General features: G+C 35.9%; 1 protein-coding gene across 2 annotated transcripts in view; it reads left to right on the top strand.

Annotated features, from left to right (window-relative positions):
* Window positions 1-17,139, top strand: part of MYOM1 (myomesin 1) — a 139,588-nt gene that overhangs the window by 21,694 nt on the left and 100,755 nt on the right. For both annotated transcript variants that reach the window (XM_081079059.1, XM_081079060.1), the window contains exons 3-5: window positions 2,676-2,816; window positions 6,359-6,590; window positions 7,056-7,213. In XM_081079059.1, coding sequence (XP_080935185.1) covers window positions 2,676-2,816; window positions 6,359-6,590; window positions 7,056-7,213 — 531 coding nt within the window. The remainder of the gene's footprint in view (window positions 1-2,675; window positions 2,817-6,358; window positions 6,591-7,055; window positions 7,214-17,139) is intronic.

The following is a 17,139-nucleotide window of genomic DNA, read 5'->3' as shown; positions in this document are numbered from 1 at the left end:
ATAGTATAGTATTTTAATATCTAATCCTTCACATGCTCTTTTTTATTAGAATTCAAAACTTAAGGAAGCTTTAAAGCATAACAGAAATTTGTTTTTTCCTAAATAATTTGGATTTTTGTTTCAAATGAAATATGAAATAGAAACTCATGATAGTGTCATGAATCATTTTTTTTCATTTTATTTTTTTTTTAAATTTATTGGGGGTGTCATGAATCTTTACCATAAAGTTCAACTATTAAAAACAAGTTGCTGTGATTTACCTGTGAGAATGGAATAATCACATTCTGGAACATTCCATATAATAAATGCTTTATTTTAAAGATTTATCTTAAAGGGAAAATGACAGGAAAAGGAACAAAAAACAACACAATAAAAAGAATGACAAATTATAGCTGTTTTGATATAAATAAATGTTAAAAATATGAGCTCATGAGAAGATGCCTATAGACACTAGAATAAAGATACAGTAGTCCCCCCTTATTTGCAATTTCTCTTTCAGGGTTTCAGTTACCATGGTCAACTGCAGTCCAAAAATATTAAATGAAATATTCCAGAAATAAACAATTCATAATTTTTAAATTATTTGCCATTCTGAGTAACGGGATGAAATCTCACGATGTCCTGCTCCATCCCCTCGGGAGGAGAGTCATACTTTTCTCCAGCATATCCACACTGTATACACTCCCTCCCATTAGTCACTTAGTAGCTGCCATCTTGGTTACCAAATCAACTGTTTCGGTATCACAATGCTTGTGTTCAAGTAACCCTTATTTTGCTTTAAAATGGCCCCAAAGCATAATAATAATGCTGGCAGTTAAGATATGCCAAAGAGAAGATGTAAACTTTATCATAAGTATGTGTGTATAGGAAATAACATATATATATATATATATATGTATATATATATATATATATAGGATTCAGTACTATCTGTGGTTTCAGGCATCAACTGGGAGTCTTGGAACATACCTCCTGTGGGTAAGGGGTGGGACTACTGTAAAGAGAAAAGAGCAAATACAGAAAACAGGAGAAAAAATAGAAATTTCAAATGTTCTATAAGTAAGAAAAAAGGAAATTATTAAACTCCATAATTAATGTTAGTATAGTAATGGAATAAAGGGGTGAAGGAAAATACCACTTTAAACTTAGACCTGTATAAGCACAGCTAGTACTTTGCAACCTGGGGATAGAATGTAGTCATTTTGCTGCTGTCTGGAACAGCCAGCTAGGAACAAATTTCGTAAGTGTTTCCAGTTGATAACCAATCCACAGCTTTGAAGTCAAGACCCTAACCTTCAGTTTTAATGCAGATCATAGAATAAAACTAGATATTCACAGTGGGGGAGGTGTAGTAAGAGGGTGAGGAAGAGGTTGGCCATTTCCATGCTATCACCCAGTCCAGGGATTAAAGGCAGTAGCCCACCCTACTCCACCCTGCCTAGAGCCACTCGCCCTTGCAGTTCTGTTCTAGTTGTTTAGCAGAGGGTAGGTTTACTTACATTATTATTTATCCATTTTGTACTATGTATATATTTGGATTTTCTTCTGCTTTTGGTTTAACTAATCTCTTTTGCTTTTCCTAATGCTTTTTAAAGATTGGGAAATGGGTCAAGGTTTGGACAGTTTGGAAGGTTTTTCTGTTTCAGTTGGGCAGCTTGCTTTTCCCATGTCATACCACTCATCCACTTCCATTTTCTTTTCAAATTTTCTCTAGACCAGAGGCCTTTTTAATATTAAGTTTTTATTTTAGAATCATTTCAAATCTACAGAAAAATAAAAAGGATAGTTCAGAGAGCTCCTGTCTAGCTCCTTGCTGTGAACGTCTTTCATTACAATGTAGACCAAGGGCTTTTAATCCAAATCCATGGATTGACTTCAGGGATTCCATGAACTCATGATGAAATTTATGCCAAATTGTATATGTTTGAATGAAAATACATTTCAATTAATTCAAGAACTAAATACACTAAGACTGTATTTTTATTTTTATCAATCCTTTTTCTGTAGGTACAGTCTCTGCCCTCATGTTTTCCACCCCGCTGATACAATTTTTGGTTTCTTAGAGCATAATCTCCAAATGCACATTTGCACCAGTATGCAGGGCAGATTTTTGTGTACAACAGAACTGACCAAAATGTTCTTTATCACACCCTGTAATTCTGAGTCATTTGACATTGTGTGTTCATATAAAACATATTAACTATTGTTTGACTAGTTCAGTGTTCCTTTAAATGGGTATGTCTATACTATATGAAGTCCTCAAAGTTGAGCCTAGAAGCCCTGCGTCAGAATTATCTGGGCTCCCTATCCAGAAAATTTTGCATTTTAATCAATCCCCTGAAAGGATTTGGATGCACAATGTATCTAAATCATTTTTATAGACTGCCTAAATTTTGAACATTAAGAGCAAAGGATATTTAAAACTAGTACAAAAACTCTACTGTTTTCCCTTGAAACTTGAAGGGGGGAAAAGCCATGAAATTACTGTGTGCCCATTTTTCTCTTGTGTCTGTATAGAGTTCTTTCTCACTCCATTTTAGTTCTAAAGATAAAAGATAATGATTAGAGATCTAGGATTCTGTGAAAACTCCCTCAGTGAAAACTTCCTTTTCTAAGTATTTTGAATATTTTAAGTACATCTTTTGTCATTGTCTGACACTAGTGTTTTGTTTCAGACTTACAGATTCTAGTTTAATGTTAGAAGATTATTCATCCAAGTTCAGCCCCCAAACAAAGAGAGCCAAGAAGAGCCTTCTCTCTGGGGAGGAGAAGGAAAATCTGCCAAGTGACTATATGGTGCCCATTTTCTCAGGACGGTGAGTATGCATTCTTTTCCTGGCTCTGATTATTAGAGAGTGGAGAGTAAACGTTGCCAGGTAATAATAATAATAGCAGTTAACATTTATTTAACACTTACTATGTACTGATTGAGAAAGTTCTGAAGAACCTCGAAATTTTGCACTAAGGAAGATGTGTTCAGATAGTGACTATATATACACGTACAGTCCTACAGGAAAAGTAGAAAGAAAGGTTCAAAACTCTAAAATGTTAGGTGAACTAGAAAAACAAAATCAAATGAAATGTTAAGTAGATGGAAAATATCTTGGTTGCCAGTGTGGTTAATTATTATTCATTAGGAAGAAAAAAGAATCTTAGCATAGACTAAGTAAAAGAATCACATCATATTTTGAATGCCTGGCTTATATTTGTTGAATGTAAAATAGATTACTATTTATTTGAGATAAACTTCAAACAAAATAATCACTAAATCACAAGTCTTTGTAATCCCAAATTTCTGTGTTTATAATATAAAGATTTTTTGAATGATAATATATAAAGGAACCTTGAAAAAAAGCTTCTCTGAGACACCAAATTAAAGTTTAGTGGGAACTTTCTGAGCCTCCTCTGTTGATTTTCCTTTGAATGGAGAATTATTAATAGAGTTAAAGTGATACTCAAAATAGGTCATCCTCTGAGGGCAAATGCTCTCAGGAAATTCAGTAGGCAATAATGTGGTTGTGATTTTGTTTTCCTGTGTTTTTTTTCCCCACTGCCCTCTGATGGCTCCTTTTGGAATTGTTTCAGAGACTAATATCATTAATTTCTCTGAAAATATTTAGAAAGGTAAGGGGATAAATAATATTCTATTTTTAGCTTTTTATTTGATATCTTTGATTATTAGATATCTGATTTTTGAAAGTAAACTTTCCAGAGAAACATGCTTATATTACTAAATATGCCTTCCCAGACTTACCTCTTCACCATTAGTTTAATATACACTTATATTCGTTACAGGAGATGGCTAGGGTAGGTAAGTGAAATATTTTATTTTCTGCTTTTTTTCTCATTAAAAAATCATTTAAAAATTACATCAACTTAGCATTAACCTTCATGGCATACCTCTCCACCTGTGTGGACATGAAATGAAGCTTCTCCCTGTCTTCTCCCTGCCCTTTACCTACAAACAATTTTTTCTCTTCCAGTCCGGTCTCCAGAAATGATAATTTATAAAAGGAATTGTGATAAAAGAAAATGTGAACATAAATTTATCTTCTAGGTTTTATTTCCAGTTCTCCTTTATTTTTTATATGGAGCCATCTCCTATATTCTATTACTATGTTGAAAATAATACTTCATAATGGTGTTGATAGTGTTAGCGATCTAAGAAGAGGATGGGAAAGAAATGAACATTTGTTCAGTACTTATTGTTTTCTGGCAATCAAACTAGCTGCTTTATATAAACTATCTTGCTAAATCCTCAATACAGCCCTGGAGAGGTATTAATATATCAATTTTTGGAGAAGGAAATCAAGTCTCAGTGACTTGCTACAAGTCACCTGGCTGGTAGTGAGATCTGAGAGTCTCCTTAGGATTGGCTAATGCAATCTACGTGCACTGTGTAATTATAGTGTATTTCTGGAAAATACTATTTCTTTGGATGGCACTTGAAAATTCCACTTATTAACACTAATAATTTGATTTTACTGTGTCAGCAACAGGTTTTGGGTTGAGACCATTAAAGAGAGAATATTGGGAAGGTTTTAAATTAATTTTAAATTGGTAGTAGTGTATTTTTGTCAGCATATTAACATCATTTTCTTGTATCTAGATAATAGCAGAGTTATCACTGACACGTACTTACCTTTACTTAAAGGAGAATATCCCTGCTGTCCTGGGTCAAAAATATTTTTTTAAGTGTACTTGAATTCACTTAAGTGAAATAATTAGAGGTGGGTTTTTTTTTTTGAGGTTAAACTTACTTGTAAATGGAAAAAGCAAGGAGACTGACTCCATTCTGCCCTCTAGAGCTATGTCAACATGTTTACTGTTAGAGGTAATGTGAGCTTAAATTTCTTACACAGAGTTGTCTCACCTCAGGGTAACACTAGCCTCGAAAATAATCCATTATTATATGTATTGTATTACAAAGCTAATTTCAAATCTCTGTATTGTAAATTAGCCTCTATAGAGAATCCCATGCATTCTCATGATGGTTTGTTTTGTATTCACTTGTTAAGGTAATTATGTCAGAACACTAAGCTAAAAACCTTCCTTTTTCTCCTCCTAAATTATAGTGGATATATTAGTGACTTCCTTAATTGAGGCTATCTTATTAATATTTGGAGAGACAGAGATAAGGACAAGGAAATTAATACTTAATCACCAAGTTTAGTAAGAAACAAGTAGATTGGTCTTGTCTACCAAATAGATGTTTTAGTCATATTCCAGGAAGAGTTCCGAACTTGAGCAAATGTTGAGTCCTGTTCCTGAGCAAACTGCATAGCTTCAGGAGCTAGGTAATTGTAATCACAATGGCAGTGTTTGCTCAAATTTAGAGGTAATTATTTTTATAAGAAAAGCAAATTCTGCCTTAGGAGATCTAAGGAGACTCAATTTCAAGAGAATCTCAGTATAAATCAATATACTCCCTCACTGAAACATCTAATAAGGTTGACAATAAAGGTATGGAAAGAGTTTAAAAATAATCCAAGTATTTTGAACATTAATAAATCATAGCACAAATTCTATCATAAACTACTACATTAGGCTTAGCACTTTTGGATATTACCACTCACTTGCCATAATTATTAATTATGAAGAAAAACAAGTCACTTTTGTAAATATCACAGTTCAATTGCAACTTTGATAATTTCTTCTCATCAGAGCTATGTGTAAGCACAAACGAAAATTGTCATATTAAATATGCATGCATACATATATACATACGTACACTATATGTGCACACATAATCTTTATTATCTTACAAAGAAACCCAGTAGGCATAAGGATCTCATGTAAATTTAGAACTTATCTATACATGCAACAGCTCTGGGCAATGTGGTACACAAGCTGAGTTATAGAATCCAGATAAGCACAGTCATGTATCAGAATCACAGGCACACAAACTGCATCTCATTTTACAATATCATCTTTTCTAGAGAGAAGTCATAACTTAATCTTTTCTTATAGGCTCAATCATATTTAAACACACTAAGGAAACCAAGGAAATAAACTTGGGCAAGTTCTCTCATTTCCCTGAGCCTTGTTACTATACATCTAAAATTGAAATGATACAGTTTATCTCATAGTGTTGTTGGGATAAAATGAGATAATATATGTAAAAAGGATGTTGCAAAATACCAGGGCCATAACAGGTATAATTATGGTTGTTATCAATATTTGTTAAGGTGAAGATCACTTCCATATGTGAAGAATTGGCTCTAATTTACCAAGTTTTTCTATCAGGTTCTCTTTGGGCACCACAATTTCTGAGGTCTGGTACTTTGAACTTAGTAAAATTAGGCAATCTTATCACTTACATCCACAATATCTGTATTTTGCCATTATTATATTTTAGCCAAGTTCATGTCAGTGGAATTACAGACACAGAAGAAGAAAGAATTAAAGAAGTTGCTGCTTATATAGCTCAGAGGAATCTTCTTGCTAGTGAGGAAGGAATCACAACATCCAAACAGTCCACAGTATCAAAAAAGTCTACGTCCACTCTTCACCAAGAGGAAGCTTTTGAGAAGAAGTCGAGAAAAGTTGCAATTCGAGAAAAAGCAGAACGCCTGTCACTGAGAAAAACAGTAAGAAAAGAATTTAATGTAACTTACAAAAGTAGAAATGCATGTAATATTGGGTGTGTGTGTCTGTGTGTGTGTTAGTAGATACAGATTGATTTGTGTCATATGAAGAAATATGTGATCTCGTGGAGAAACAAAACTAAAAAAGCAAAGAGAAAAACATCAATGCGTAGGTCAAAGAAACACAAACTTAATTGTTATAAACACCATGAAATTTTAGGTTCTACAGAAATTAAGGTTCTAAAGACCCTTAAGAAGCCCACTTTAGGGAAGTGAAATAATGGTGCTCCAGACTTAGAACGTTAAAAATTAAATGTTATATTTGTTTTAAAAAGGGGCAAGGAACATGCATTTGATTTAAATACAAAAGTAAGACTTCAAACAGAAAAGTGATGATTTTGGCTTCTGCTTGTTATTTTAATAGCACAGGTTACTTTGATTTCATAATATTCTGATTTTTTTTTTCAGTTAGAAGAAACTGAAGCATTTCATAAAAAGTTGAATGAAGATCATCTTCTCCATGCTCCTGAGTTTGTCATTAAACCTCGTTCTCACACTGTTTGGGAGAAAGAAAATGTAAAATTACACTGCTCTGTATCAGGCTGGCCAGAACCTCGTGTCACATGGTATGTTATCTTTATGAAAACTACTCATACAAAGTTAATTTTACCTCTAGAGCAAACATTAAGCATTATAAATATTCAAGGGTTAATAGAAACATTTGCAAGTTTGTATAGCTTTTTAACATAGTGAAGAAAGGATGCTGGGATGGATATTTTATGTATGGGAAGAAAGAACATTATGATACATTATGATACTCTATAATCCTATCATACAATGGGTCCTTATCTTATGTAAAGTGTTAAAATTTCACCAACATATTTACATACAAAGAAAATACATGTCTATAATTGCTATGGACTGTAAAAATTTGTTCCCATTAAATATAGGCATCATTTTGTGACCAGAAGCAGTACTGCCTTTAAAAAAATAATTAAAACCTAGAGGGCTCCTTCTCTACTCCTCTCATAAGCTGAGGTCTCAATGTGTTTTCTAAAGCCAAAGAAGAGGGCATTTGATGGGAAATATTACTCAATATGGGGCCTGAAGAAATTATCTTTCCATATAGAATAAGCACCCCCTTACTCCTTCCATTGTATATCCTATTGCAATTGTCAATTATTTTGTAATCCCTAAACTCAGAATTTTCCTATCATGTCATTAATGTATGCCACAGAGAGCAGAAGTACTGATATGATTGAGCCAACTCAGAAAGGCATTTTCCACTTTATTCTCTGACACAAGTCTTTTGCATGCTATTTTCTTATCTTCAAGAGTGGTAGGAAATGCACCCTATATTGCAGCATAAACACTACACCGAATGGCATTGTCACCTGCAGAGCACCTGCCTCCTTCTTTCTTTCTCATTATCTGTAATGTTGGTCAGACCCCTGGCTAGCATGAATGGAGGTAGCTGACAAGCTAGATCCAATTACCTGTTTACAGTTATTCTTAAGGAAGAGGTGGTAAGTTTTTAAAAATTCACCTATGATATCAATCTCCCTCTAATAATATTGAATTTACTTAAAATTTTTCTGGTATGTATACTCTTTTCAAGTTTCTTGAGTTTAAAACCCAAAGAATGAAACCCCAAGCCAGCTAAATATTAAGGCAAATAATTTATAGTAAACAAAAATGAGAAATGTAGGAACATATGTCAATAAAAAAAATCAATTGGCAAGCTTAAAAAAAATTAATTTACAAGCTTTAAAGTATAAAAATATACTACAGTAAAGTTAGGAACCAAACCATCTTTGCCCTATCTTTCTCTGTGACTATAGAGTTGCACAATTTAGTCTATTAAAGAGACATTTCCTCTTCAAAAGTGGATTTCTTTCCACCTGAAAAAGAATCCAAACTTTCCTATGGAAATGAATAAAGAATAACAAGTTTTCAGCTCTAAGAAATATTATTTGATCAGTAAAAAATAAACTCCTCTTTTTTCATGAATCCAAATGTTCTACTAATAAATGAATAATCATAGCCCTTAATCAGGTAGATATATTTATTATACACCATCCTATCACTGTTTTACTGCTTTTTAAAAAATTTGAGTTAAAGATGATTTTCAAAAAAACACAAAGTAATCTCTGGGAGATAAAATTTAATTTCTTAAGTATTTATTTATTCTATTAAGTACACAGCAACTGGAACACAAACATGCTTATGTACCATTGATGGTACTATTTACTAAGCTAGAGTGATGTGGTTCTACAAAGGCAGAGCTCAAACTATGTTGGAGATTAAATTCCTTACATTGTGTTTTGTTGGCTGGAAAAGGAGTAATTTAAAGACAAATAAAGATGGTAAAAACTCCCCAGAAAAATTTGCGATGACCAAATTGTGGACCCTTAGAATTCCAGTTATACTGAAAAAATAGAAACAGTGTCAATTTTCAGTTATCCTCAGTAATGGAGCTGAGCAGTACTATAGTTCTTTCCAAAATTTTAATATCTGGCTTTGAAATATTTATCTGGAGATGTCATCAAAATGGCAGCATGAGGTGAGCCTCTGTAAATCTCCCCTGGAATTTACAACTAATCGAACAACAATAACTCCACAAAGGACTCCCTGCACAGCAGACAGGAAAGATGAACAGGCCCACTACTGAATTCACCTAAAGGTGGGAGAATTGTGCAAGCAGGGGAGGAGGGAAGGGAGAAGTGCAGAGACGGAGCCGCGCGAGCAGAGGACGCAGACCTAGCTCAGTGCTCCGAGCTCGCTGCATCCCGGAACTACCGCAGCTGTGGGAGAGGGAAGAACTAGGACTGCTAGGGCTCCACTTATGGCCCACATGGCTGAGGGGACAGCATATAACACGGCTGAACCCAACGATCACGGCAGAGACCTAGAATAAACGACTGAGGGAAGAAGGCTGAAAACGGTGTTTTAAGCCCTAACTGCTGAGCAGAGAATGGAAGCCTTAGGCACTGAGACTAGCCGCCCCCTCCCTACACTCCCAGAGCTCACCCGACCCCACCTGCCCAGTACTAGAAGCAGAACAGTAGCAGTGTCGGATCAAAAGAACAGAAAATTTGCTGTTCTGAGAACTGTGGACCACAGACACAGATTCGCAGCCCAACTAGTTCCGGCAAAGGGGAGGGAGCTGTGGAAGCGGGGCCGGCTGTGGTGGTGGTCGCCGCCATTGCTCTGGGCCACCTCTCACAACTCACCCTGCTCCTAGACTGACCTATCTGGGTGGATCCCTGCAGGAGTAAACAGAACTGCTGAAACATACAGGATCTGAATCTGGTGCAGAAAGAGCTTTGGAACTTCAAAAGCTCTCTGCATCTCCACAGGGACGTGGCACCCTATACCCAGGCGAACGGTTAACAGATGAGAAGCCCATTTCCCAGGGAATCCCCCCATTGTGTGAGAAGCTGGAATAGTGCAGAGAAAACATAGCACTACTGTGTGAGAGGGAAAAAAGGCTGCAGTCGGAGAGAAAGTGAAACATTCTACCAACAAGTATTGGAAAACAAAAGAAAGACCTCTTCCTATCAACCTGTTGCAGAAGCCACTCCTGTAGATGTCTAGGAAGAGAAATAATAAATCAGTAATTGCCTTGAATAACCAAGGCAACAAGACAGCTCAGAAAGAAAGTGAAAAGTCTCCAGAAAAGGAACTTAAAGATATGGAAATATATGACTTAAATGACAGAATTCAAGATTGCAGTTCAGAAAAAACTCAACGAGATACAATAAAACACAGAAAGACAATTTAATGAACTCAGAAACACAATCAAAGAACAACATGAGCATTTTACGAAAGAGATTGAAATTTTAAAAAAGAACCAAATGGAATTTCTAGAGATTAAGAACTCAATAGAAGAAATTAAGAATGAAATAACCAGCTTAGGTAGTAGAGTTGACCAGATGGAGGAAAGAATCAGTGACATCGAAGACAGAAACCCGGAAATGACACGGATGGAAGAAGAAAGAGACTTGAGACTTAAAAGAAATGAAAGAACTCTACAAGAACTTTCTGACTCCATCAGAAAGAGCAATTAAAGAATAATGGGCATTCCACAAGGAGAAGAAAGAGAGAAGGGAACAGAGAATATATTCAAAAAAATTGTTGATGAGAACTTCCCAAACTTGTGGACAGAACTGGATCCCCGAATCCAAGAATCAAATAGAACACCTAATTACCTCATTCCCAATAGTCCTTCTCCAAGGCACATTGTATTGAAGCTGTCTAAATTCAACGACAAAGAAAGAATCCTCAAGGCAGCCAGGGAAAAGAAGACGGTAACTTACAAAGGAAAGCCCATTAGATTATCATCAGATTTTTCAGCAGAAACTCTACAAGCCAGGAGGGAGTGGAACCAAATATTCAAACTATTGAAAGAGACAAATTTTGAGCCAAAAACAATATATCCAGCAAAGATATCCTTTAGATATGAAGGAGGAATAAAGACCTTTCCAGACATACAGAAGCTGAGGGAATTTTCTAATACACGACCTGCATTACAAGAAATACTAAAGAAGGCTATTCAACCACCATCAACAGGGACAGTTTGTGGCAACATAAAAAGCGGGAGAGTAAAGGCCTGAACTGGAATATGGGAATGGAGAAAGTAAGCATGCTGAAGAAAATGGAAGACTCTAAATATCAAACTTTCTTTTACATAAACTTAAGGGTAACCACTCAAAAAAAATCCAGAACTGAAATATATACTGTAATAAAAGAAGAAACAGAGGGAAACGTCATAGAATACCACCACACAGAAATAATAGACAACAACAAAATGGCAAAAAAACAATGGAGACGAAGGCTTACCAGAAACTAAAGATAGAATGACAGGAAATCCTCACATATCAATAATCACCCTAAATGTAAATGGACTGAACTCACCAATAAAAAGGCACAGAGTAGCAGATTGGATCAAAAAACTAAACCCAACCATATGCTGTCTCCAAGAGACACATCTCAGCTACAAGGACAAGCATAGACTCAAAGTGAAAGGGTGGAAATTGACACTCCAAGCAAATGGTACCCAGATAAATCAGGTATAGCCATAATGATATCAGATGAAACAGACTTCAGGGTGAAAAAGGTAACAAGAGACAAAGATGGACATTTCATAATGGTAAAGGGGACTACACAAGAAGACATAACAGTCATCAATATTTTTGCCCCCAATCAGGGAGCACCGAAATATACCAAGCAACTACTAACAGACGTAAGGGAGAAATTGACCAAACCACAATTATACTAGGGGACTTAAATACATCATTGACAGCTATAGATAGATCATCCAAAAGAAAATAAATAACGAAATAGCAGCCCTAAATGACACATTACATGAAATGGACATAATTGACATATATAGAGCACTTCATCCTAGAACATCAGACTATACATTCTTTTCGAGTGTACATGGAACATTCTCAACGATAGACCATATATTGGGACATAAAATCAGCCTCAGCAAATTTAAGAAGATTGAAATCATACCAAGAATATTCTCTGATCACAAGGCTTTGAAATTGGATATCAACTGTGAAAAGAAAGCAGGAAAAAACACAAATACATGGAGATTAAATGACATCTTTTTAAAGAACGACTGGGTCAAAGAAGAAATTAGAGATCAACAGATACGTAGAAACAAATGACAATGAAAATACATCCTACCAAAATTTGGGGGATGCAGGGAAAGCAGTTTTAATAGGGAAATTTATATAATTACAGGCCTATCTCAGGAAACAAGAAAAATCCCAAATAAATAACCTCATGTTACACCTTAAAGAACTAGAAAAAGAAGAACTAGTGAAACCATAGGTCAGCAGAAGAAAGGAAATGACAAAAATCAGAGCAGAACTAAATGAAATAGAAAACAAAAAGACAATAGAAAAAATTAATGTGACAAAGAGCTGGTTGTTTGAAAAGATTAACAAAATCGACAAACCCTTGACTAGACTCACTAAGATAAAAAGAGAGAAGACACTAATTAACAAAATCAGAAACAAAAAAGGGGAAGTTATCACAGACACCACAGAAATACAAAGGATCATGCAAGAATACTATGAAGGACTATATGCCACCAAATTCAATAACCTGGAGAAATGGACAAGTTCTTAGAAACATATAGCCTTCCATGGCTGAACCATGAAGAACTGGAAAATCTAAACAAACCGATCACCAGTAACGAAATTGAATCAGTCATCCAAAACCTTCACAAAAGCAAAAGTCCGGGACCAGATGGCTTCACTAGTGAATTCTACCAAACCTTCAAACAGGATCTAATACCAATCCTGCTCAAACTCTTCCAAAAAATTGAAGAAGAGACAGTACTTCCTAACTCATTTTATGAGGCCAACATTACCCTGATACCAAAACCTGGTAAGGACAACACAAAAATAAAAACTACAGACCAATATCTCAGAGGAATACCGATGCAAAAATCCTAAACAAAATTCTAGCAAATCGAATACAACAATGCATTAAAAAGATTATTCATCACGACCAAGTGGGGTTCATCCCCGGGGCACAAGGATGGTTCAACATCCGCAAATCCATCAATGTGATACATCACATAAACAAAATAAAGGACAAAAATCATATGATTATATCAATCAATGCAGAAAAAGCATTTGACAAGATACAACATTCATTTATGATTAAAACACTTAACAAAATAGGTATAGAAGGAAAATACCTTAACATAATAAAGGCCATATATGACAAGCCCTCGGCTAACCTCATAATTAATGGTGAAAAACTGAAACCCTTTGCTCTACGTTCAGGAACACAACAGGGTTGTCCCCTATCACCTCTGCTTTTCACATAGTGTTGGAAGTCCTTGCTAGAGCAATCAGGCAAGAAAAAGAAACAAAAGGCATCCAAATTGGGAATGAAAAAGTTAAATTATCACTCTTTGCAGATGACATGATGCCATATATAGAAAACCCTAAAGACTCCACCAAAAAGCTGTTAGAAACAATCAACGAATACAGTAAAGTTGCTGGCTACAAAATCAACGTACAAAAGTCCATTTCATTTCTATATACCAACAATGAAATCTCAATAAATACAAAAAACAATTCCCTTTGCAATTGCAGCAAAAAGAATAAAACACCTAGGAATAAACTTAACCATGGACGTGAAGGACCTACATGCTGAAAACTATAAGACATTTTTGAAAGAAATTAAAGAAGACACAAAGAAATGGAATGACATTCCGTGCTCATGGATTGGAAGAATCAACATAGTTATAATGGCCATATTACCCAAAGCCATATACAGATTTAATGCAATCCCCATCAAAATCCCAATGGCATTTTTTAAAGAAATAGAACAGAACATCATCAGATTTGTTTGGAACCACAAAAGACCCTGAATAGCCAAAACAATCTTAAGAAAAAACAACAATACTGGAGGTATCGCACTCCCTGACTTTAGCTTGTACTACAGGGCTACAATAATCAAAACAGCATAGTATTGGCAGAAAAACAGACACATAGACCAATGGAATAGAATTGAGAACCCAGAAATAAAACCACATAAATATGGACAGATAATTTTTGACAAAGAAGCTAAAAACATCCAAAGGAGGAAAGACAGCCACTTCAATAAATGGTGCTGGGAGAATTGGATAGCCACGTGCAGAAGAATGAAACTGGACTGCTATCTGTCACATGTACCAAAATTAATTCAAAATGGATCAAAGACTTAAGCATAAGACCTGCCACAATAAACTGCATAGAAGAAAACATAGATACTAAACTTATGGACCTTGGGTTCAAAGAGCATTTTATGAATTTGACTCCAAAGGTAATGGAAGTAAAAGCTAAAATAAACGAATGGGACTATATGAAACTTAAAAGCTTCTGCACAGCAAAAGAAACCATCGACAAAATAAAGAGGCAACCGACTGAATGGGAAAAGATTTTTGCAAACAGTGCCTCTGATAAGGGGCTAATATCCAAAATATACAAGGAACTCATGAAGCTCAACAACAAAAAATCAAACAACCCAATTGAAAAATGGGCAGAGGACCTGAAGAGACATTTCTCCAAAGAGGACATACAAATGGCAAACAGACATGAAAAAATGCTCAACATCACTAATCATCAGATAAATGCAAATAAACCACAATGAGATATCACCTCACCCTAGTCGGAATGGCTATCATCAACAAGACAAACAGTGACAAGTGTTGGAGAGACTGTGGAGAAAAAGGAACCCTCATACACTATTGGTGGGAATGCAGCTTGGTGTAGCCGTTATGGAAGGCAGTTTGGAGGTTCCTCAGAAAATTACGAATAGAATTACCATATGACCCAGCAATCCCTCTCCTGGGTATCTACCCAAAAAATCTGAAAACATTTATACATAAAGACACGTGTGCTCCAATGTTTATTGCAGCTTTATTTATGGTGGCCAAGACATGGAAACCAAAATGTCCTTCGATAGATAAATGGATAGAGAAGTTGTGGTATATATACACAATGGAATACTGTTCGGCAGTAAGAAAAGATGATATAGGAACATTTGTGACAACATGGATGGATCTTGAGAGTATAATTCTAAGCGAAATAAGTCAGACAGAAAACGAGAGAACCATATGATTTTACTGATATGTGGTATATAAACCAAAAACAACAAAAGAACAAGACAAACAAATGAGAAACAAAAACTCATAGACACAGACAATAGTTTAGTGGTTACCAGAGTGTTAGGAGGGTGGGGGGAGGGAGATGAGGGTAAGGGGGATCATATATATGGTGATGGAAGGAGAACTGACTCTGGGTGGTGAACACACAGCGGGATTTGTAGATGATGTAATACAGAATTGTACACCTGAAATCTATGTAATTTCAGTAGCAATTGTCACCCCAATAAATTTTTAAAAAAGAAATATTTATCTTCTCAACATTTGAATTTTATGTCCTAGTGGCTCCTTTTAAGCAAACATAAAGACACAGAGACAAGATTTGTCTCAGGAACGACTGGGAGGCTGTTCAGTTACTGGAATAAGCCTTCTCTAGATCCTATACTTCCTTTAATTCTTGCAGAAGACAATTTGATTCTTTTTCCCAAGTTCTCCCAGTAGGGATGGATCAGAGCATTTCACAGAAATTTCTGTTGCCTTGCAAGTCAAGTGAAAAGTAAATAGTAAAAGAACTAATGGACCACTAAAGAGCTAGTTCATCATACTTCAGAGAGCAAGAATTGCCCCTGGATTAAGCTGAAATTTGGACAGTCTGCTAGCAGATAACTGCAAATTGGCTATGGCAATAAAGTCAGATCCAGGTTTTGTGGGGTATGAATTTTATCCCATTTGGTGAGCACTCTTTACAAAGAAGTTACTAGTATGATTTACGCTTAGAGACTTGCAGAGACCTGTGTTAGTGAGACCCTGAAACTTCAGCTTCATTGACTCCAAGGTAAATCGACCGCTGGGAGTAAACTTCTATGTGGAATTAGTATACTTCCCTGGGTATGTTGTCTTTTTAAAAATAATCATTAAACGAAGCCCTACTTTTACTTTGAAACACTAGTACAGCGTATGCAATCTTCAGTAAGCATCCTTCCCCTCGATGAGCAGGGAAACCCACAACCCAAGCAAGAACCAAGGTTGTTGGTGACTACTTTGCTGGCATTTATGCCTTTTTGGTACCCAGCGGTAGCTTCCTGGGCCTGAGACTGAAAACAACTATGCAAGAAATACTTGAAAATGATCTTCCTGAACAGAAGGAGGTAAATTATAGGAATAAGTTTGTGATAATGCTTTGTGCAGTCATGCTGCCTCCACTTGTAACAGGTCCTTAGCCACAACTTTCAAAGGCATGTATGGCTGGGGCCTGGCTCCCTTAGAGCCCTTTCCAAAGATGGTTTGGTTCCAAGTTTCCACTAGGTACCCTTAGGTCATGGTAATCCTTGAGGTCTAACAAATGATATGATCATGCAGCAGCTGCTGTTCGGCAAATCCCATGCGCTGACCAAATCTGGCTCAGTGGAATCTAGGGGTTACCCAGATAGTGCTAAATGACAGGAGCACACATCACTCATTGTGGCCAGGTGCGGGGACAGCGAGCAGCACTGTCCCATTCCCAGCCTACTTTGAGAACAGGAGGAAGCCTGTTTAAGCCTTAGATCCAGTAAGAAGTTAGTTGCGGAGGACTGTGCTGCACCTCCACAGTCAAGCTGGCCATCCTGAAGGCGGAAAAGCATGTATGTCGTGAAAAAAACAAAGTTGTTTTACTCAATATGCTGGCTATATTTATATAATAGCTTGTATAATAAACTATATATTGGTTTAAAGGGAAGGGGAAAAATTATGTTTGTATAATCATGAAACTCCACATCCACACGTTTCTCATCCAGTTTCAATCAACTGCAGATCAAAAATATTCCAGTGGGAAAAAAATCCTAGGAAGATTCAAAAAACAAAGCTTGAATTTGTTATGTGCTGAGCACGATGCCAGATCCATGCAAATGAAGTGAGGTGTAGGCATACCCTGTTGTAGCCCATATGCTAATATAG

This window comes from Rhinolophus hipposideros (genome assembly GCF_964194185.1).
Source record: "Rhinolophus hipposideros genome assembly, chromosome: 17".
Taxonomy (NCBI): domain Eukaryota; kingdom Metazoa; phylum Chordata; class Mammalia; order Chiroptera; family Rhinolophidae; genus Rhinolophus; species Rhinolophus hipposideros.
The sequence above is the reverse complement of the archived record's forward strand: the minus strand, read 5'-3'. Positions and strand labels throughout refer to the sequence as shown.